This window comes from Tachysurus fulvidraco, chromosome 18, assembly GCF_022655615.1.
Source record: "Tachysurus fulvidraco isolate hzauxx_2018 chromosome 18, HZAU_PFXX_2.0, whole genome shotgun sequence".
Lineage (NCBI taxonomy): Eukaryota > Metazoa > Chordata > Actinopteri > Siluriformes > Bagridae > Tachysurus > Tachysurus fulvidraco.
In genome coordinates this window covers 9,176,634-9,198,755 of record NC_062535.1, presented here as the reverse complement: position 1 = coordinate 9,198,755, position 22,122 = coordinate 9,176,634, and the positions used below count along the sequence as shown (strand labels likewise).

Genomic DNA, 22,122 nt, shown 5'->3' with positions numbered 1-22,122 from the left:
GAGGAGGAGGAGGAGGAGGGAGCAGCAGTAATGTCATATCCTGTAAGCACTACATCACTTCATAACAGCAGGTTATTAAAATGAAATAATTGTACAGAGATTTTGATTATATTTTCTAGTTAATGAATCCTTACCTTAAAACGATTCTTATTGTGCTTATATTCGGTCATATTTCTAAGTCCTAATTATTGTAGCCTGGATATTATTTGTCTGTCGTCAGCATGAACACTGAGGCACTGTGATGTGTTGTCTTTAGAAACTGAGAATGAATTTTTTTCCTCCATTCTGTAGTGTGTGACCGGTGTTAATGAAGTCCAGGCTCAGAGAGTGAGCCCTGTGTGAGCTCTTTGGCACGTGTTTAATGACACACTGGTGTTTTAATCAAATTTTCGTTACATCTACAGTGAGCAACTGTTAACTATAATTATTAGCTCTTAGTATCAGTAACATCCCTAAAGTATCATTAACATCCATCACACGGTACCGTTAGTCCCTGACCGGACAGAGACGCCAAAGTACTTCTGTAAGTCGCTCTGGATGAGGACTGATGTTGTAAATGTAGATGAAGATTAGAGTTAAACTCTTCAAAGACCTCGGTAACGGTAACCCTAGTGACAGTCCTTCTGTCATCTGGCTTCATCTGTTTGTGTTCATCCTTCATCATCTTCAGTAGGTGGCTCAAGCAGCAGTGTGGTGCAGGGTGCGACTGGCCGCGTGAGCGGAGGATCGTCTGTGACTCCATCTTCTCTGGGAACTTCTTTAAGTGGAGCTGCTGGAGGTTTGGGAGCTTCTGGTGTAACCTCCTCCATCGTTACATTTGGGGTTTATTCAGGAGGAGGCTCAGGGGCTTCTGCAAACTCCTCCGAGTCCTGGTCTTCCTCTCAGTTTGTGTCCAGCTCTTCTGGGGACTGTGGGAACCTTTCAGTTGGTTCTATGAATCTGTCAGGGGGTGGGGGTCACTCGTTAGTCATGTCTTCTGGAGGAGGGGCTGTTATGTCAGCAGGAGGTGGCTCTACCAAATACACCACCTCCACCACCACTAGCGCCATGAAGACTGGTAGCTACTCACCGGTCACACAGAGAAAAAGCAGCCTGACCCTGCGCACTGCAGGATATGAAGGTGACTTACAGCTTGTGACCTTTGACCTTTGGCTTTGTGACATTATTATTTTAACAACATTATCATTCAAGAGAGTGAGAAAGAGAAACATGATTGTGATAAAATTTTTATAAACTTCATTATAATTTAATCAAGCAACCATGAAGCCTATAAATAATGTGTTTAATTGTATTTTTTTTAAGTTTGCTGTATATTAAAGTTTTTATTTTTTTATTAACTCTTAACTAATTCTTTATTAGGAAGCTCCAGTGGCAACTCCTCCCCTGAATATACTAGGAAAGAGTATGGTCAGTGTGTTTTATTATTAATAATAATAATAATAATAATAATAATAATAATAATAATAATAATAATAATAATAATAATAATAATAATAAAACAAATTAAATGTTTTAAACATCTGAAAAAATAAAGGATTTGTAAAAAAAAATGTTTACAAAAACAATGAGTAAATAAGAAAACAAATAAGAATAAATAAATACATATTTGAAAATAGTTTACTACTACTACTACTACTACTATTAATAATAATAATAATAATAAAACAATACAACAACAACAACAACAACAACAACAACAACAACAACAACAATAATAATAATAATAATAATAATAATATAAGCATTTTTTTAAATATTACATATTTTATTTATTAAATATAAAATGTTTTTAAAAATCTTTGTCAGTTCATAAACTAATTTTCTGAAGTAATCATTTTTTTCTACAGCAGCAGCTGCAGCAGCAAGTGTAGCCACTAGAGGACGCACCCAGACAAGAGGTATACAACTATACATAACTGCAGTTTTTGTAGATTTGAAAATGGATAACGAAGAAATGTTGAAGAGAACATAACTAAAATTACTAATAAATAAATAATTAGATTTTTATTTTCAGAGAGTGAGATCAGAGCCAGACTGCAAAGTGCCTCTCCATCCACTAGATGTCAGTATAAACCTTCAAATAAGTTAAACATTGCGCTTACACTAACTAAATTTCACACAATAATTGTGTGTGTGTGTGTGTGTGTGTGTGTGTGTGTGTGTGTGTGTGTGTGTGTGTGTGTGTGTGTGTGTGTGTGTGTGTGTGTGTGTGTGTGTGTGTGTGATTAGGGACCGAGCTGGATGATGTGAAGAAACTTCTTAAAGGTCGCTCCAGTAGCAGCAGTCCTCCCAGCTCTCCCACCAATACACTACCCATACCTAAAAAAGCTAGTGTGGATACACGTATAGAGAGCCACTCAGGTAACACACACACACACACACACACACACACACACACACACACACACACACACACACACACACACACACACACACACAGCTTGGCAGTGCTGGAGTTGAACCCTGATCAACAACTTAGAGCCTTAGCCACTTGAGCCACCACTGCCCCATGATATTGATTTTTCTTTTGCTTTATACAACAATTACTGAGCATATCATATACATAACCCATGTCAAATCTGTAGTGTTACATTTTTACAGGTAAAGTATAACATTTACCTTCACTAACATGTACTAATAAATCTGTAACTTTTTTTTTATCATTTACGTTAAACACATTGAATTGAATTGAAATCTCAGCGTTTCATTCTTATTCAGTACAGAATTAACACCATATCGGTGTGTCACATCTATAATGCTGAAGATCGACTCTATGCAGTAATTAGTAGCAGCACGTTTAAAGAATGCTTTTCTGTAAGGAACGTGATTTCGACTCAGTACATCAGATGATTTCATATAATCACATGTGTACCTTTTGATTTGTCTCTGTAATATATATTTCTGTCAGGTTATGACAGCACTATCCTAGAGTCTGCATACAATGGATATGGCTATCACACCAACCCCAACAACCTCAGTCCCAACTCTACACTACAACACAATGGTGAGAGTGTGTACCTGTGTGTATTGTTATTGAATTTCTAAACTTAAGGGTGTCTGTTTGGCTGTATGGTTGCTAGCTTTTTTTTTATAGACTTAAATAATGTTCTGTTAATGATGATTCCATGTTTTTCTCGATGATTTTGTAGAATTTTTCTTTTAACTCTTCTTTTTAGTCATAATAGACCGAAGACTTTCAGTACTATTTGTCTTCATGTAATAATTTAATGTAAGTTCATTTCATTTTGCAATCCAAATGACATTGTTTGGTGTTTTTGTTTTGGTTATTATTTACATGTTGATTTGTGCCGCTGTATTCTGAAGGTTTTGTGTTCATTTTGTGTTCACATCATTACACTTAATGGTGTTGTTGTCCTTTGGAATAGGACTTCAGAACAACCTGGCCTTCAACACCTCAACCATGAGCAGTGGGCTTTCTGCTGGAAATGCAGGTCTCTGTTAGAAATATCACAGATCTTATTAAAATAAATATCTTGGTTAAATATGTGTGTAGAACTACATGTGTCATGGGTTATTAGTTCATAATTTCTTGTGCAATATGCACTTAGACTTTAAAAAAAATATTGATATGATATAATTTACTATATAGATGTGACCATTTATTATAAATGATTAATTATGATTTATTTAAAAATGTTCTAATGCCCAATATACATATTCTTGTGTACAGCCCTGAGGTTATAGAACACTGAAAAAGATGTGTGCTGTAACTGTGATTAGATGTGTGTGATTATGATGAATAGTGTACGTGAATTCTACTTGTTGTTTTTTTCATTTCTTAGTGTACGGGATGCAGAATAACTTGGGCAGTGGTGGTGCTGGTGGTGCTGGTGGTATGGCAATCACTGCAAATGGGATTAGTGTTACTCCAGGTGAATAAATTGAACACTAATATTACTCACAAGTCTAACTTTAATTTGTTGCATTGAATTTCACTCTTTTTTTTCATAGAGCTTAGTTTAAAGCTGGTTAAAGATTTTCTCTTTAGTTTCTTGTTTTCTTTTCTTTTCTTTTTTTTCTTTTTTAGAAACTTTAGATATGCTTTTCCTATTAAGGGAATAACCCAGGGTTGTATAGAAGGTTTTGTTGTATAAAAAGGAAATTGTAAATGTATTATTTTATTATTTAATATAATTTATTATATTAATTTTATTAGATTTTTATTAGTAGTAGTAGTAGCACTCCACTGTGGCAGTAGCAGAAAATGTAATAGTAGACCTTGTAGCAGCAACAGCAGCAGCAGTGGAAGCAGTTTTTGCAGTAGTAGAAGATAGAGTAGTAATAGTACTAGTAGGAGGAGGAGCAGAAGCAGAAACAGTAGTAATAGTAGTAGTAGAAGGAGTAGCAGAAATAGTAGTAGTAGTAAGAGGAGGAGGACAGTAGCAGAAACAGTAATAATGGTAGTAGCAGAAGCAGGAGTAGTAGTAGGAGGAGGAGGAGCAGAAGGAGTAGTAGTAGGAGGAGGAGGAGGAGCAGAAGGAGTAGTAGTAGTAGTAGTAGTAGTAGTAGTAGTAGTAGTAGGATGAGGATGAGGAGGAGGAGGAGTAGTAGTAGTAGTAGTAGTAGTAGTAGTAGTAGTAGTAGTAGTAGTAGGATGAGGAGGAGGAGTAGGAGTAGTAGTAGTAGTAGTAGTAGGATGAGGAGTAGTAGTAGTAGTAGTAGTAGTAGTAGGATGAGGAGGAGGAGTAGTAGTAGTAGTAGTAGTAGTAGTAGTAGTAGTAGTAGTAGTAGGATGAGGAGGAGGAGGAGGAGGAGGAGGAGGAGGAGTAGAAGGAGGAGGAGCAGTAGCAGAAACAGCAATAATAGTAGTAGCAGAAACAGTAATAAAAGGAGAAGCAGTAGCAGAAACAGTAATAATAGTAGTAGCAGAAACAGTAATAAAAGGAGAAGCAGTAGCAGAAACAGTAATAATAGCAGTAGCAGAAACAGTAATAAAAGGAGAAGCAGTATCAGAAACAGTAATAATAGTAGTAGCAGAAACAGTAATAAAAGGAGAAGCAGTAGCAGAAACAGTAATAATAGCAGTAGCAGAAACAGTAATAAAAGGAGGATAGTAACAGAAACAGTAATAATAGTAGCAGAAGCAGCAGGAGGAGCAGTAGCAGAAACAGTAATAATAGTAGTAGCAGAAACAGTAATAAAAGGAGGATAGTAACAGAAACAGTAATAATAGTAGCAGAAGCAGCAGGAGGAGCAGTAGCAGAAACAGTAATAATAGTAGAGGAGGAGGAGGAGAAGCAGTATCAGAAACAGTAATAATATCAGTAGCAGAAACAGTAATAACAGTATCAGAAGCAGCAGGAGGAGCAGTAGCAGTCAGTACTGCTCAGTAGTAGTAGTCAGTAGGTGAGCAGAAACAGTAATAAAAGGAGGACAGTAGCAGAAACAGTAATAATAGCAGTAGCAGAAACAGTAATAAAAGGAGGACAGTAGCAGAAACAGTAATAAAAGGAGGACAGTAGCAGAAACAGTAATAAAAGGAGGACAGTAGCAGAAACAGTAATAAAAGGAGGACAGTAGCAGAAACAGTAATAATAGTAGCAGAAGCAGCAGGAGGAGCAGTAGCAGTCAGTACTGCAGTAGTGGCAGTAGTAGTCAGCAGGTGACGCACAAACAGTAATAGTATAGAGAATACAGAAGATATAGAAAATGTAAACATTTTACAATATGTTTCTTAAATACCATAAAAAAAGTTTCAATTTAGAATCCTTAAGGCATCTTTGGAAAATGACAATGTATAATTTAACAGGCTTTACTGTATGTTTTAAAAGTAGCTTTCTTCGGGAAAGTATCTTTCTTGCACCAGTTCTATGTTTATTTGTTTTTTTCTGTTCAATATATGGGGTTAAAATCAAAGTTATTGCAATGAGATTCAGATAAACTCTTTTTAGAAAAGTCTTTTTAAGACTTGTTCAAGTTTAGTGATGAAAATGTTATCAGAGTGAAATGCAAGAAAGCGATTTAAACAAACAGCACTAACCATGGGACACACCATCATTTTGTGTGAAGTCTAAGTTTGTGTCATTTCATATTCACATATGTACAGCAGAACAAAATATTAGACATCCAGGAATATATATATATATATATATATATATATATATATATATATATATATATATATATATATATATATATACATGCAAACATGCAAATACAGTGATACGTAGCACAGTACAAAAACCACATCATGCAAAGTAAACAACCGAGACGCCATCAGAATAACGTGGAGTGTGTAATTGACTGTAAGCTGAGAAACTGAATGTGATGTGGATGTCATGAATGTCATGAGAAGCAGCATATTAATATAATAACAAATAGAGAATATTGAGTAACTAAACACAGAATAAGGAAAGGCCGGAACACGATCCATGCAATATTAGACATTATTGCTGTGTGGACTGCATGTAAATTTACAAAAAGCTTGCGAATTAGTTAACTCTGAAAACTGATGTTTGCTAGAGCAGAGAGAAGTAAAATCTAATGTGAATGTGTACAGGACCAGGAACATTCCTTTAACTTGAACTTTCCTGTTTATACATATACACGCTTTGAATTATGTGTTAACTTTTTTTTTAAAGATTTAAAGATATTCTTTTAAATGAAATTCAGAGAAATCTGAATTGTTATACACACTGATCAGCAAATAACATTTAATCCACTGACAGGTGAAGTGATTAAATTAATGACCTTGTTCTAATGGGACGTTTCCTTGGCTGAGATATACAGTATTAAACAGCAAGTGAACAGTGTTGGAAGCAGGAAAAATGGGCGTGTGTAAGGAACCGATCGACTTTGACCAGAGCCAAATTGTGATGGCTAGACGACTGGAACAGTCTCCAAAACAGCACGTCTTGTAGGGTGTAAATGGTTTGCAGTGGTTAATACCGAACAGAAGCGACCCAAAGAAAGACAAGGAGTGAACTAGGATCATGAGCACTCAAGGGTCATCGATGCGTGTAGGGAGTGAAGGCTAGCCCGTCTGGTCTGATAGAAAGCTGTCAGAACATCACAGAGCATCACAGCGTTCTTGATGCTCTGTGAAGGAAGCTACACAATATTAGGCAGGTACTTTTAATGCTATGGCTGATCAGTATGTGTCTGACAGCCTGGGAAAACTCTTGATCTGTTTAATATTTGTCATTTGGTGTTATGTATAGTTCTGAAAACTAATATGGACAATTGCATTTTAAGATGATTTATTAAGAGAATTCTTATGAGAATTTAAGATTTTGATGGCAGTAATCTGACTACAAACTGAACAGATTATTCTTATGTCAGTTTTACTATAGCACATAATCCAATGTCCAACAACTTGATTAAAGCATGACTTAGCTCTTACTGTGTGTCAACATTCCCAGCACAGGTTTAGACTTTAAGCAGCTTGACTGTTAAACTGGCTTTTTAACCTACATGAAGATAGAAGATGAAGAACTTTGGCCTAGGCAAGGTTAAAAAGAAATGTATTGACAGTTTCATAAAATTAAGATGCCAATGGCTTTACAGAAAGAACACAATTTTGTCCAAAACTTAATTTTCCTTCTTTTTTTTTTAGCAGAATTCAGCTACATCTTTTACAGCTAACGGCACATCGATCTGACTAAATATGCAAAAATGTAATCAAGAGGAATTAAGGCAGCTGTGCATGATTGATATGTCTAGATAATTGCACAGTATGTGTCATGTCTTCTTGCAGTATACGGAGTGCCAAAGAACATCGTGAGCACCTCAGCTTCAACAACTGCTGCAGGTAAGACAGGATGATCATTGTCAGGAAGGTAACATGACTAAAACTAAATCCTTTTTGATTCTCTATCCATTATTTTTTAGCAGCTCCCAGCAGCCCTGTCACCAGCGATGACGTGTTTGTTAAGGATTATAAGTTCATGCTGCTGGAGAAAGACAACGTTCCAGTGAAGAAAGAAAGCGAGAGGCTGATCATGTCAAAAGACACAGGGAAAACATTCACCTCCTCCACTACCACCACTGGACTATGTGAGGAGCAAACTATATGAATGCTTTTATTACTATGTATATAGATCTGAGATGATTATTTGAATGTTAATAATATTTATATATTTATCCTGATGAAGTACAAGCCATTATTTTTGTCACATGAACGTTAAAGCACAGTGAAATAATTTCTTCATATATCCCAGTGTTAGGAGGTTGGGGTCAGGGCACAGGGCTAGCCATGATACAGCACCTCTAGAGCAGAGAGGGTTAAGGGCCATGATCAAGGCAGCTTGTCAGTGCTGGGGCTTAAACCCCATTCTTCTGATCAACAACCCAGAGAATTGAGCCATCACTGTCCACCAAGGATGTTGTTGAACTTTTTTTGGGAAAAAGAAATATTTCTTTTGATGATTGACAGCTCAGAGATACACAGTGAGAAACTATTTTGAAAGCATTTGGTTAATGAATACAGTAAATATCGTGTCACTCAGGCATCAGTTTACTAAAGATCTGATCGAGTGGTTAGTGATTTTCCTTTCAAATTACCCAAAAATACATGTTTTGGTTTAGAATATATGCATATGGCTGTTCTGTTTGTTTGTTGTGGTTTTTTTTTCTGTTCTTAATGACCTAATGGAAAGCACATTGGTCGACGGAAGTTGAAATTATTGGTGCTATATAAATAAAATGTCATTGTCATTGTAAGAATAATATTTTGTTTATTTGTTGGAAAGAATATGCAATTTTGGTAGATATAAGGATATGAGTAGCATTTGTGTTTCTGCTGTGTCCCTTAAACTGGATAATAGAGTACCTTCATGCTCACTTTGTGATTTAGCAAATCCTGAAGGAATAGTGATTTCTTTAATCAAATATATATTGAAACCTGGTCCACATTTGATACAATTTATTCCCTCAGGTGAGAAAAATGCATAATACTGTATATCAGCATACAAAGTTATTGAAGTTCCCAGTAAGTAGCTATAGATGAATTTTCAAATATATTCATACTAAGAGTTGTTCATGTTCGGGGTGAAAAGCCATTATGTTACATGAGCAAAGTAATTTATAATAAGCTACAATTTTCTATTTTCTATTTCTATCACAGCAACTACGTTTTCAGATGACTCACTGAAAAGGGAGAAGAAGATGATTTCTGGAACCACAGAAACAGCCACATTGTCAAATGGTCAGTACAACATTATAAGCTTCTCTACTAAATCTGTTTGTCGTCAACTTCGCAAAATAGATTTTGATAGATTTTTGATTTTATAGGCGTTAAAGTTGCTGCAACTAAGGACAAAGCTACATATGCAGGTACAGTATATTCACTCAGTGTATTCATTGTGTTGTTCATATCTAACATACGACAGGAACAATATTCAATATATAATGCTTTATGTTACAGTTTAACAGAACATTTTAGTCACAGTGCAAAAGTTTACACCCCCTTTTCCTTCTGACTTTTTATAATGTACACACTGTATGCGCAACACGCTTTTGGTTTTTATCCCTGTGTTATTGTAGAGATTCGTAAAGATGAATCTGGAGGAGGTGGGATGGGATTCTGCTCCTGCTGTACCTGGTGGAAATGGCTGCTTGGATTGCTGTTGGGATTGCTCTTATTGCTGGGGCTTCTCGGTGGACTTATAGCTCTGGGTAAGACAGTTTAGCATAATACTTATAAATATTTATGCTTCTCATGGCTTATCATACTGAGTGGTAGTCGCAGTCAATAATCATTTTGGGCTCTGTGTGTTTGTGTGTGTGTGTGTGTTTGTGTGTGTGTGTTTTGCATGGGCTCCAGCCGAGGAAGTACGGAGCCTAAAGGCTCGTGTGGAACGTCTGGAAGGCGGCTCTGTAAGTTCTGCTCACACCAGTCGTCATTCCGCGCCATCCTCTGTAAACATCGTAGATCCGCTCGATACCGTACAATACGAACGAACCCAAATAACACGAGCAGAAAACACTATACAACTAGGATCTGAGGCACTGCAGCCTGACTCTCCCACACTGCAGAGGACCGTAAAACAACTCGTTCACTCTGAATTACAGTCAGAGACCGTCAGAGGTATACCAGGAATTTTACGGCTGTTTATTTACAAGGTGGATAGATGAGATGTTCATGAGTAATTTATTAATGTTTATGATCCATGTAGCCACATTGGCATCATCACTGAAAGGAGAGAGAGGGGAGCCTGGGACCAAAGGTCAGACTCATTTTATATTGAAATGACATTTAAATTCAGGCATCTTGTAAATAAGATGGAAATCAAAACCCGGTCACATTTTTTAAATAACGTTCTGTTCTTTTCTCAGGTGACCAGGGATCTCCTGGGATTAAAGGTAGGGTTAAACCCATTCTATCAATGTTTAATCAATCTTCTCAGCAGTAGTAAATTCTTTGTTTTTTTTTGTGTTTTTTTTAAATACTGCAAATTTAAAATATATGTTTCAAATTGTTAATTTATAAAAAAAAAACATTTTGATTTTAATTAACTAACTAACTAACTAATTAATTAATTAATTAATTAATTAATTTTTAGTTTTTTAGTTAAATTTTTAATCAATTAACATTTTAGTTGGTCCCATTAAGCTTTTTATGCACAAGAAAATACCCTAACAACTACAACAGAAAATTATGAAAAACAAGATTTTAGTCTGTAGTTGATTCTATTTACACACTGTACTAGAAATATACAAATATTAGACATCGAGCTCCAGGTCATTGGTTGATGTCATTAGATTATTAGGTTGAATATTTTATTAAATGTTTCTTATTGGGTTACAATTTAAATGGAAAACAAGGTTTTCTATGATGCCAACTGTGCTGATCAGATTAGAATTATATAATGTTGATCTTTTTGATATCTAATAATATTACTACAGGAGATTAAGTTAAATGTCTATGGTGCTACAAGTATGTACTAATGTTTTATTATTATATAGTTATATTTAAACAAATTGTTTTTTAGGTGACGCAGGATTTCCAGGAGTGCCAGGTACAGTAAGATAACCTTTATTTCTACTCTTATTCCAACAGATGATATTTTTCAAATGTATAAACACTGAGAAATGTCTCTCTGTCCTTTAGGTCCTCCTGGTCCTCCAGGTCATCCAGGACAAGAAGGTGCAAGAGGACCTAAAGGAAGTGCTGGTAAGGTGTAGCCAAATCATCCATCCATCCATCCATCCATTTTTACTGCTTATCCCCCGGAAGAGCTGGAGGAAGTGTCTGTAGAGAGGGAAGTCTGGGCGTTCCTGCTTAGACTGCTGCCCCCGTGACCCGGCAGCCAAATCAGAGTTATTCAAAATTATTTGTACACTGCATAAACATTGTTTATTGTTGTTAAACCTATTCTTTAGTTCATCCAGTTATTGGTCTTTTACCTCTATTTTACAAAGGTTTGTTTGTCCATGAGCCTTAGGCTCTGATGAATATTTCATGTAAAGGAAGTAAAAATGTGTTAAGACAGTCTTTGTTTTTTACCATTAAGTGTAGGAATTTTTTCCCAAATATAGTCCTTCAGGGTTAAGGCGGATGCACTATGTGTGTGTTGCAAATTAGGTGAACCAGGACATGATGGCCCACCTGGACAGAGAGGCCGTGAAGGGCCAACAGGCCCCAGAGGAGAACCAGGACCACCTGGAGTTGGCGAGAAAGGAGAGAAAGGTAAGAGGATAACAACTTAACTGATTCAACCCATGTTGAGGTTAGAAAAGACAAATGCTATTTGGTCGTTTACCATTTTACTGACAAATGAATCAAATGACTTTGCAATTTTAAAACACCTGATTTACTGAAGTACCTGTCCTATCTTGTCCTGTACTGTCTCGCCTCTTCACATCCCATTTAATTCCAGCCTATTCCAATATTATCCTGTTGTTGTCCTTTCCTTTTCTTTATTTGTTTCATTTCGTTTCCTTTCCTTTCCTTTTCATCTCATTCCATGTCCATTCTTTCTTATTCTGTCCCATCCCATGTCATCCCATATTATCTTTTCATATCCTGTCCCATCCTTTCCTGTTCTGTACTGTCATATCCTATTTAATGTAATTATATCTCATCTCATCATATCTCATTCCATCCTAATATAACTTTCCGTTTATTCTTTTTTTGATCCTTGTAACAACAGTTACTGGCCTATGATCTTCTGTCATGGCCATAACAGATGTTGTGTTAACAAAGACTTTAGAACTGTTTCCGTTTTCAAGGTCACTCAGCATTATCTTCTCTCAAACACTGCTTTCTGGTGGCTCTAGTCTAATACAGAACAGATCTGAATAATTTAACAGCAGAAGTGTAAGATTTTTCATGTCATAGGTCTTATGGCTCTATCTTGTTCCAGGGACATCTGGAGATCCTGGACCTCCTGGACCTGCAGGACCACCTGGACCTATGGGACTCAGAGGTTTAGACAACAATCTTCACAATATTGATCTCTAATTTACTCTTGGTAACCTTTTTATTCAGTGAAAACAGTCCTTGGGCCGCTGTGGCCTTAAGGACAGTATGCATTGATTGTTATCTGCTCACAAGTAAGAAACTCGTGTGAATAAATGTAAAGTTGTACACATCTCACAACAGGTGAAGTGGGTGCTCCAGGTACTGTGGGTATCCCAGGGGCTCCTGGATCTCAAGGCTTCCGTGGAGATGCTGGTGATCCTGGACCTAAAGGTGTCTACGAGTTTTGAACATTCAAAATCTTTTGTGTTGTTTTGTAAAATTGTCTAGGATTTTATTAAACATGTTTACTTTTTACAGGAGAGAGAGGGCCTGCAGGACCTTCTGGAGCTAAAGGTAAAGCCAAAGCTAATGTGAACAGATTCGAAATGTTTAGTAAAGCAGTGTTCCTACAAAATAATACTACTGTCCCCCACAACAGGTGATCAAGGAGAGAAAGGGCCCCGTGGAGTTACTGGTAGGCAAAAATGGCCTTGAACCGAAAAGAGCAAATTGCTGGAAAATGCGTATTTCATTCTTTGGTCATAGTTTTGTGTTATAATCCATGTTTTCAGGAGAGCCAGGACAGCCAGGACCCATTGGGCCACCAGGAGAGAAAGGACCTAAAGGATCAGCAGGTAGGTACTGTAGTAGAGTAGTCGAGTGCTCTTAAAATGAATCAACTAAAAAATGCACTAAGTAGATTAAACATGGACATTTGGTTTAATGCATATTGAATTTTATAAAATAAATAGTGATTGAGTTTTATATCTTTGCTTTCATGACTATAGCGCTATCTTCATGATAATATTTATCTTTGCTCCTCATCAACATCTTACATTGACAGGCGCCCCCGGGCCAGATGGTGTGAAGGGAAATCGTGGTATGTTCAAGAACCATAAATACTTATTTAACTTTTTTTTTTTTGACTGAATTTCCAATGCCATAGATGCTTCCACTTAAATTTTAGGAGACCAAGGGACAACTGGGTTGCCAGGTCCTCGTGGACCAGCTGGACCTCCAGGAGATGCAGGCGTGCCAGGTACTTTTATCAGCTTGGTTAAGAATATTAAAGATTGAATATATTCATTACCTTTTTTAAAAATAATAATGTGAAGTTCCTGATTGACTTTTTTTTTCTATATTATTAGGAACTCCAGGGCTTCAGGGACCACCAGGCAGGCTTTATCTTAATTCTATTTTTAATGAACTTTGTAGTTAAATGTGGTTAAAATAAACAATATATTTGACTAGCTTAAGAACGCAGGATGTGTTATATGTGTTTTATTTTAATTTTGACTCGTTCTTGTAGGTTTGCCAGGAACACCGGGTCAGCCTGGATCTAAAGGTAACCTCCATGCATTTCTTTTCTATCTAATTATTTTGCAGTGTGTTAGTAGAGAAGAATAATGTGAATTTGTCTAGTACAATGCCTTAAACAGCCCATTGTGTATTCGTCGTTTTCTTCCAGGTGAAGCAGGTGAACCTGGAAGAGTTGTCACTGCAGGTACGAACATCTCCAGCATTGATTCTGGAGACGATTTGAATTCACTCTACACCATTTAGCAGTAAGTGAGGATTAATAATTACCTAATGATTAACTAGTGTTAATCAGATTACTGTTTAATTCCTTCTCTGCCAGGCTCTGCATCCAACACTGTAGCTATTCCTGGACCCCCTGGACCTGCCGGAGTTCCTGGGCCTGCTGGACCTCCTGGACTGTCTGGTAAGAGCTTTAACAAATTAAAATTACAATTTTCTTTTTTTTCCTGAAAACATTTTATGTAATCTAATTCAAGATTAAAAAAAAACAAAAACGGGTATGTAATTATGAAAAATGGTTTCTTCCCAGGTCCCATAGGCCCTGCTGGTCTTCCTGGTCCACCTGGTAAAATGTCTTCATCCATTTAAAGATTTGGAATTTAATCCTATTTTAAAAAGTATTGGATTTAATAAGGGGAGGGCACGGTGGCTTAGTGGTTAGCACGTTTGCCTCACACCTCAAGGGTCAGGGTTTGATTCCTGCCTCCGCCTTGTGTGTGTGGAGTTTTCATGTTCTCCCCGTGCCTCGGGGGTTTCCTCCGGATACTCCGGTTTCCTCCCCCGGTCCAAAGACATGCATGGTAGGTTGATTGGCATCTCTGGAAAATTGTCCGTAGTGTGTGATTGTGTGAGTGAATGAGAGTGTGTGTGTGTGTGTGTGTGCCCTGCGATGGGCTGGCACTCCGTCCAGGATGTATCCTGCCTTGATGCCTGATAACGCCTGAGATAGGCACAGGCTCCCCGTGACTCGAGAAGTTCGGATAAGCGGTAGAAAATGAGTGAGAGAGGGTTTAATAAAAAAAATGATAAATGATTTGTTATATGGTTAAAAATAGTCTAAACATGTGCTTATTAAAATTTAAGTTGTTTTAGTACTAAATAAAGTGGCAGTCGCCGTGATTGTTGATTATTATTGAGCTCAATCATAATGCAAACAATAATACAACACGAGATCATTCCATTGGAGTCAGGCAAATTATTCTTTACCTTCGACACATGCAGTGTCCTGATTAAGAGCAGCATAGTTGTGAAAAGAGATGGTGTTATATCTAAATGAAAAAGCTTCTTTTAGGGACATTTCTTGCACAACCGCGTGTTACGCCACACCACCATGGTTATATATAAGTATACTGTATAGTCTATATAACAAACTCATTGTTCACCAATTGTTTTCATGGTTTCTTTCCACTGACATGCAAGTTGTCCTTACAGGACCCAAAGGAGCAAAGGGTGATGAAGGTGAACCCGGCATTTCTGCAAAATCGGTTGAAAGAGTCAAGTTTGAACGTAAGGCATCACTTTTTTGCAAAATGCTACATTCAATACTTTAAAAATAATTTTTAATCAATGACAATTTGACGGAATAGCTGTTACTGGGCTTCCTGGTCCTCCTGGCCCACCTGGACCCCCTGGAAGAGAAGGAGAACCAGGGAAACCTGGTAAAATGTCTTTTATTGATTTGCATATAGAAAAATATATATGATTATATACATACAATATTATTGTTAGTATTTTAATATCCTGTATTTTTATCGACATTTTGCAGGTGAGGGCAAACCTGGCCTACCAGGACCTGCAGGTCCACCTGGAGAGCCAGGCAAGTTACAAACAGATTTAATAGTGTAATCATCTTACAGATTAATCTTAAGGACTGTTCAGTGTTAGAGTCTTTTTTCTTAGGTGTTGGTCTCCCTGGACCTCCTGGTGACAAAGGTGAACCAGGTAGCTTTGTACCCAACTCAGGTAAATGAATTGTTCCTATACTACTTTAATCTAGGGCCAATTAGTATATTAATGTTATTTATTTATTTATTTATCTATCTATCTATCTATCTATCTATCTATCTATCTATCTATCTATCTATCTATCTATCTATCTATCTATCTATCTACTTATTTATTTATTTATTTATTTATTTGTTTGTTTGTTTGTTTGTTTGTTTGTTTATTCATCCATCTTCACAGAAACCTTTTTTGCTGGACCCCCCGGACCTCCCGGACCTCCCGGACCTCAAGGTAAAGTCAAAACATTAACCTTTGCGTTATGTACATCCTGTACGCAGAATCATGCCCGGTGTACTCATGCTCATTTTCTAAACACAAAAATGGTAAATTACAGAAATGTCATATATTACAAAATATATGATATATTATTGCAATGATTTAAATTTAATAGTCATTTTATAAACTCTAAGAAATCAAAAGCTCATTTATTTATTTTTTTTTTCTATCTCTTTCTCTCTTCTCTCAAGGCTTCACAGGTATTTGTTTTATTTTAATATACTTAAAAAGAAAAGAAAAAAAATTAAATCTTTCGACTGTGTATTTTAAAATTGGGAATTCTACTGTATACAATTTCTTATTATTTATAAAATCGGTTTTGTAATTTATTTCTGTTATAGGAGAGCCTGGACATCCTGGACTTCCAGGAGAACCTGGAGTTGGTAAGAGGTCTAACTTCAACATTTCTAACTTGTATGCAGCCTGCTGTGCTGTATTAACTAATAAATATATTAATATTACTATGTTAATGTTTTTAACTATTATTTTAATCCAGGTTTTCCAGGGCCCGAAGGCCCAAGTGGATCCCCAGGACCCAACGGCTTACCAGGCCCTCAAGGCCCACCAGGTCCTCAAGGGCCGCCGGGTTCAAAAGGTGCCAGCAAATATGTCCATGATTTGTTCACATTTAATAGCTCTTCAGACTCATTGTACTCATGATGTATTGATTGTAGGTGATGCTGGTGTCCCTGGAGCCCCTGGCATCCCAGGATATTCCTATGGTAGGTAGAAATTACTGTGCTGACTACTTAAAGATATATTTACTCTTTCTTGGTCGATATACTACATATTATGTGTCACTCTCAATTCTTAATTATAAGGTGGCGGCAGGAGCTCACCTGGACCACCTGGTCCACCTGGACCCCCAGGGCCTCCTGGATCTCCTGGTGATGCCACTGGCTCTCCAGACATGGCTAAGCAGCTTAATGACCTTCTTAGAAGTGAGCACCTTTAATCAATGCATTGTTCGAAGCTCTTCGCTTATGTTCTGTTGGGGTCAAATATCCTATTTTTTTATTTAATTTTTAAAAAAAAAAATTTTTCATTCATTTGTGAATGAAGATTTTTTATAATCAGCAGATTTATGTCTAGATTTGTTACCTATAAGCTATAAATTAAATATATAATAATATAAATATAAATCATATTTTAATATAAATATATAAATATATATAAACATATAATAATCAATGAAAAATATCAGGTACTGATATTGCTTTGCTTTACTTTGCTTGATTGCTTTATCTTCCTTTTCTTTTTTGGAAAAGATGATGGCATTAAGGAATATTTCACTGGTCCTCCTGGGCTTCCTGGACCACCTGGAAGTGTGTCTGATGTCGATTTGGCTAATCGTATTATCAGTTACATACAAAGTGAGTCTTTTGAATCACTTGTTAAGTAGATTATATCATTCTAGAGTAGGATTTTGGTATAAGTATATTTAATCTGACACACGATTATAAACTTCTCTGCGGTTTGATGCAGGGGAGGAGGTGAGGAAGTATCTGGTTGGTCCCCCAGGACCACCCGGAGCTCCAGGTATACCAGGCCTTAATCCTCAAGAAGTGGCTGGGAGAGTCCTCAATCTTATGAACGGTATGTTTTCCTGACTAAAACTTAACTTGACTAGTAACACAAATTTAAAGTCTCCTCTTTTGTCAATAAAGTAGAAAAATGAATAAAGAATTTATAGACCGAAGCTGTTCCAACAAGGACTTTTTTGGTATCTGTCATGATATATGCAGCTTGCACCAATTGATAAAATGACACACCTAATGAATTTTTAAACATTTTTAAATCTGTATATCTGTGTCTGTTTTTAGAGCAGGGTATATTGACACAATCTGGACCCCCAGGCCCACCTGGCCCTCCAGGACTTCCTGGAGCATTCTACAGTGATCTCCCACATCTCCTACAAAGTAAAAGCCCATTAGTTTTATTTATCCTCAGAAATTGTACATCCTGTCCTATATACACATTGTTCTATAAATACAACAAAGGCAAAAACTCATAACTAGTCTGAAATTTTCTAAGGAATTAAACGACAAACTATCCTTCTTTTAAGACTCAGAGTGTAGGCATCTGACTGGTCCACCAGGACCCCCAGGCCCTCCTGGGTCTCCTGGCATCCTAGAATATGGTCCTGTTTTTTTCACAGGCACCTTTTCTTTAAGGCTATCCAGAAATATCTAGAGAGTAATGAGTGTTTTTTTTTTTTGAGAAAATTGGGTTTCATTATCATTGTTATCATTATATTATTATTAACATTATTTGTCATGTTCTTTGTACTACATCTTGTTGACTGGACCATATAATATAAATCTAAATAAAAGTAATTTCATGGACTTGGTAGAAAGCAGGAATGGAATTTCATCATTTTACTTTAATTTCAGATGCTGATTTTAGAGGTCCACCTGGACCTCCAGGTCCTCCTGGACCACAGGGCCCTCCTGGAATGACAGGAGGCCTGGTGTCCTATGCTGAGAACGCACAACAGGAGCCGATCCGTGCTGAACTGCAGGAATATCTAAAGAGTGAGTATGCATTGTACACTTACAGAATAATCTGGGAATTTACAGGAACCTTCAGGAACGGCAAACAGAAATGTTCAAACAATTTGTTTGGTCTTAAAGAATTTCAATACATCTGACATTGTGACCATAGTGTTATATGGTATCTCTGAATCAAACTAACCCTGATAAAGCCGTATAATACTGATCTCAAGCTTTGGGTGCACTATTTGCTTATTGGCACTTCAACACTACATTCCAATGCTATAGTATTTTCCATTATCAATCACCACCATGTCAGACTCAATGTCAGACAAAACATGAACTTCCCTCTTCCGCATACATAGCCTCAAAAAATCAGTTTCTATCACCAGATAGAATTAGCTTAACTCTCTTGGACCAACAGCAACAGATTGCTGGAATCAAACTGTTTTTTTCTATTGCACTGCTCAGAAGCCAAGTAATATTAATAACGATAGCTCAACAGTTTCCTTAACTTGCTGTATGTTTTCTTGCAGGTGGCAGGGTGTTACGTGATGATCCAAGCTTTAAAGAGAGCAAATATTCGCCTGTTGAGACGTTGGACTACCGCAATATTGCAGAACAAGTGGTGAACTACATCAAATGTAAGTTACCAAATATTTTGCTTTGATTACACCAAAATGATGGAATCTCAAGCATTTTTATGCAGCTCTTCTTATTGAATTTAATGATCATAGCTCTAGATTAGTGGGTAATGTTGCCACCTCACAGCTTCAGGTGCTATGTTTGATCCTGGGCTTGGTTAGACAGATAGTCTAAACTAAACTAACCCAGTGAGTTATGGAGTGTTTGAATGTGTCTATGCATGATCTGAAGGACTGGTGTCCATTTGGGGAACACAAACTCCTTTCCGTTTTCCTGGGATCTGCTCCAGATAGGATCTACTGTAACCCTGTAGATCCTACAGTATGTATCCCAAAGTCAGAATAGTTTCATAGCTCCATACGTAAGGTTTCTGCAGTTTTATTTAAGATGCTCAAATAAAGAAATCTTTATCTTCAATGTTTGTACACATCTCATCATTAGGGATGTTAAGAGGTTAACGGGTGCTATGTAGTCCTATATCGAAACGTTTTGTATTTGTCTTTCTTTCCAGCTAACGGTTTGTTGTTGCGAGATTTCAAAGATTTTCAAGGGCCACCTGGACCTCCTGGACCACCTGGACGTCCTGGAATGAGCCACAGTACTTACGACAACATGAATGAGATAGTTAAAATGATTAGAGGTGGGGAATAAATGACATTTTACTATTAATAACTTATTAGATACAAAACATGGTGTGGCATGTAAGCAATATGTATGCTGCTCCAAAGCATATACTGTCAAAGTTCATACTAGAAGTTTTGTTCTGTAGCCTAGATAACCCAACTGTATCACCTTTTTTTAGACCATGGTGTTGTTGGACCACCAGGAATACCTGGGCAGAAGGGAGAAATAGGACATACTGGTCCCAGAGGACAAAGAGGTTAGTATTTATAACAAATCCACAAGTTGAACTCAATAATTAAAGCTCTGTTACTGGGCCAAAGGTCTAGATTTCCATTCCATTTAGACTTACTTGCTCAGATGTTTGCTTGGATTTGACTCTTGCTTATATCCAATACTAATTACATTTGGTACACTGAAACACTTTAAAGTGCATGAAGTGACAAATGGTTATGATTTAAAACTTCTTTTTAAATGAACAAACAAGCAAAAATAAAAAAAAAACAAACCTAGTTGTATTTGTTTGTAATTATAATACTTTACCTATTCGTTCTGAATAATGTCTCTGTGTGCAGTTACATCATATATACAGTATACACCATTTAAAATTATTGTTTGCTTCACATTTTCCACCCTACTGTACGTCTGTGGTGTTTGCATGTTCTTCTGATGCTTCAGGTTCCCTCTGGGTATTAAAGCTTTCCTGCTCTGGTCCAAAGACATGTGTTGTAGTCTGAATGGCATCTCTAAATTATCTGTAGTGAATGTGTGTGTGAGTGTTGTGCGATTGTGCCCAATAATGGAGTGGCATCTTGTGCTCCGAGATCCTTGGGATAGTCTCCAGTCTCCCACAACACTGTGAAGGTTATGAGGTACAGAACATGGATGGATAGAGGAATGGAGAAATGTACCAGGTTAATGAACCACTGTATTCATTGGGAAATTCAGGTCCTAGAGGTGAGCAAGGCATCCCTGGTCTACCAGGACTTTCTGGCAGTGTTGGACCAAGAGGACAAAAAGGAGAGAAAGGTATCAAAATACAAAAATATGTTTGAAATATTTTATGTCCTCTCTATTCAGAATTTTAATGAATGAGTTAATTATTATTATTTTTTATCTTAAACCTTTTTCAGGAGAAACAGCCTACATAAATCACAGAAGAAAGAGAAGTACAGGTGTTTCTTATTTTTAAATATAAATTTCATCATTTTTGTAACCTTTTGTTGTGAAACTTTTTGTAATAGCTCAACTATAGGATCGGTAAATTTCTGAACACAACATACAAAAATGCAGTAAGGAATGTACACAAATCATCGCTATGTCTCGCTGACAGTCAAAATGTCAAAATTCTTGATATGAGAAAATGTATGTACATATTTCATTTCTTTTATAATCCAAAGATGATCAAATACTGTAGTCAAAAAGGGCACAAGTGTATTGTTTCATCGCATTTCTTAATCAACTTTATTTCTTCTACTATGAATTTTTGAAGAAAAAATGTTTAACTACAACATTCCATTCAGTTCCTGGTTTTCACATAAAAAAAGCTCTGATATTGTCCTCATTTTCATATTTGTAGTTTGGGATTTTACATGTATTGTGAAACGATTTGTACTTTTTTTTTTAACATTTACTTCATTTTACGCTTATGCTAATAAACTAGAAAGTAACGATCATAGCAGAACATACTGTATATGTCATAACTATGTATCTTACAGGGCATTGAATTGTTTTTGTTGTTTTTTCCTCTTCCGTATACTTGGAAAGTGACTTTGGATGAAAGTGTATGCTGAATGAAAAGGTTTTCTGTATGAAAGTGAAAAATGAATAAAGTTTTTTAATAATAATGAAATCAAATGTTTGGAATATGGCATTGATTCATTCCAGTACTCACAATTTAAACGATTGAAAAACATTCAATAATTCCAAATGTTTCCTGTCTTTTGAATACATTTGTTCATTCTATTTAATGTTAATGTAGAGAAAATTGCAATAATAAAAATTAAAATAACAAAAATAACAAAACATTTATTACAAAGGCACCTTAACCTTCAACGCTTTATCGTGACACTGAGTAGCATCGGCTAGTAGCAGTAGGAACTTAATATGATTACCAAACAATAAAAAAAGGCTTTAAAATGCTTTTCTACATTATATTTATTACATTTTATATATTCTAACATTTATATTAATGTGATTTTGCACATTCATAGTCTTTAGTTCATTTTTTTTATTATTATGGGTATAAAGTTGCAACAACTGGCGTTAGTCTAAGTATATTTTTTCCTAAAATTATGAAGAAAAACTTCGAAAATGACTTCGAAATGAAGTAGGTGTAGT

General features: G+C 36.4%; 1 protein-coding gene across 2 annotated transcripts in view; it reads left to right on the top strand.

The window, feature by feature from the left end:
• Nucleotides 1-21,639, top strand: part of col17a1a (collagen, type XVII, alpha 1a) — a 23,722-nt gene extending 2,083 nt beyond the window's left edge. For both annotated transcript variants that reach the window (XM_027155956.2, XM_047802721.1), the window contains 51 exons: nt 1-42; nt 671-1,120; nt 1,360-1,407; nt 1,851-1,898; nt 2,015-2,062; nt 2,230-2,361; nt 2,909-3,004; nt 3,387-3,452; nt 3,804-3,893; nt 7,718-7,771; nt 7,852-8,016; nt 9,086-9,166; nt 9,253-9,294; nt 9,505-9,636; nt 9,785-10,048; nt 10,137-10,187; nt 10,297-10,323; nt 10,953-10,979; nt 11,072-11,134; nt 11,546-11,650; nt 12,327-12,389; nt 12,566-12,655; nt 12,743-12,778; nt 12,864-12,899; nt 12,997-13,059; nt 13,269-13,304; nt 13,392-13,463; nt 13,573-13,599; nt 13,734-13,769; nt 13,893-13,928; nt 14,064-14,147; nt 14,274-14,309; nt 15,176-15,250; nt 15,331-15,402; nt 15,510-15,560; nt 15,644-15,706; nt 15,929-15,979; nt 16,216-16,224; nt 16,366-16,407; nt 16,521-16,619; nt 16,699-16,746; nt 16,846-16,965; nt 17,293-17,397; nt 17,510-17,620; nt 17,848-17,943; nt 18,418-18,558; nt 19,053-19,160; nt 19,673-19,801; nt 19,964-20,041; nt 20,731-20,811; nt 20,916-21,639. The exon at nt 1-42 is cut by the window's left edge and continues 138 nt beyond it. In XM_027155956.2, the coding sequence (XP_027011757.2) occupies nt 1-42; nt 671-1,120; nt 1,360-1,407; nt 1,851-1,898; nt 2,015-2,062; nt 2,230-2,361; nt 2,909-3,004; nt 3,387-3,452; nt 3,804-3,893; nt 7,718-7,771; nt 7,852-8,016; nt 9,086-9,166; nt 9,253-9,294; nt 9,505-9,636; nt 9,785-10,048; nt 10,137-10,187; nt 10,297-10,323; nt 10,953-10,979; nt 11,072-11,134; nt 11,546-11,650; nt 12,327-12,389; nt 12,566-12,655; nt 12,743-12,778; nt 12,864-12,899; nt 12,997-13,059; nt 13,269-13,304; nt 13,392-13,463; nt 13,573-13,599; nt 13,734-13,769; nt 13,893-13,928; nt 14,064-14,147; nt 14,274-14,309; nt 15,176-15,250; nt 15,331-15,402; nt 15,510-15,560; nt 15,644-15,706; nt 15,929-15,979; nt 16,216-16,224; nt 16,366-16,407; nt 16,521-16,619; nt 16,699-16,746; nt 16,846-16,965; nt 17,293-17,397; nt 17,510-17,620; nt 17,848-17,943; nt 18,418-18,558; nt 19,053-19,160; nt 19,673-19,801; nt 19,964-20,041; nt 20,731-20,811; nt 20,916-20,974 (4,184 nt within the window). In that variant the 3' untranslated portion in view covers nt 20,975-21,639. The remainder of the gene's footprint in view (nt 43-670; nt 1,121-1,359; nt 1,408-1,850; nt 1,899-2,014; nt 2,063-2,229; nt 2,362-2,908; nt 3,005-3,386; nt 3,453-3,803; nt 3,894-7,717; nt 7,772-7,851; nt 8,017-9,085; nt 9,167-9,252; nt 9,295-9,504; nt 9,637-9,784; nt 10,049-10,136; nt 10,188-10,296; nt 10,324-10,952; nt 10,980-11,071; nt 11,135-11,545; nt 11,651-12,326; nt 12,390-12,565; nt 12,656-12,742; nt 12,779-12,863; nt 12,900-12,996; nt 13,060-13,268; nt 13,305-13,391; nt 13,464-13,572; nt 13,600-13,733; nt 13,770-13,892; nt 13,929-14,063; nt 14,148-14,273; nt 14,310-15,175; nt 15,251-15,330; nt 15,403-15,509; nt 15,561-15,643; nt 15,707-15,928; nt 15,980-16,215; nt 16,225-16,365; nt 16,408-16,520; nt 16,620-16,698; nt 16,747-16,845; nt 16,966-17,292; nt 17,398-17,509; nt 17,621-17,847; nt 17,944-18,417; nt 18,559-19,052; nt 19,161-19,672; nt 19,802-19,963; nt 20,042-20,730; nt 20,812-20,915) is intronic.
• The last annotated feature ends 483 nt before the right edge of the window (nt 21,640-22,122 follow it).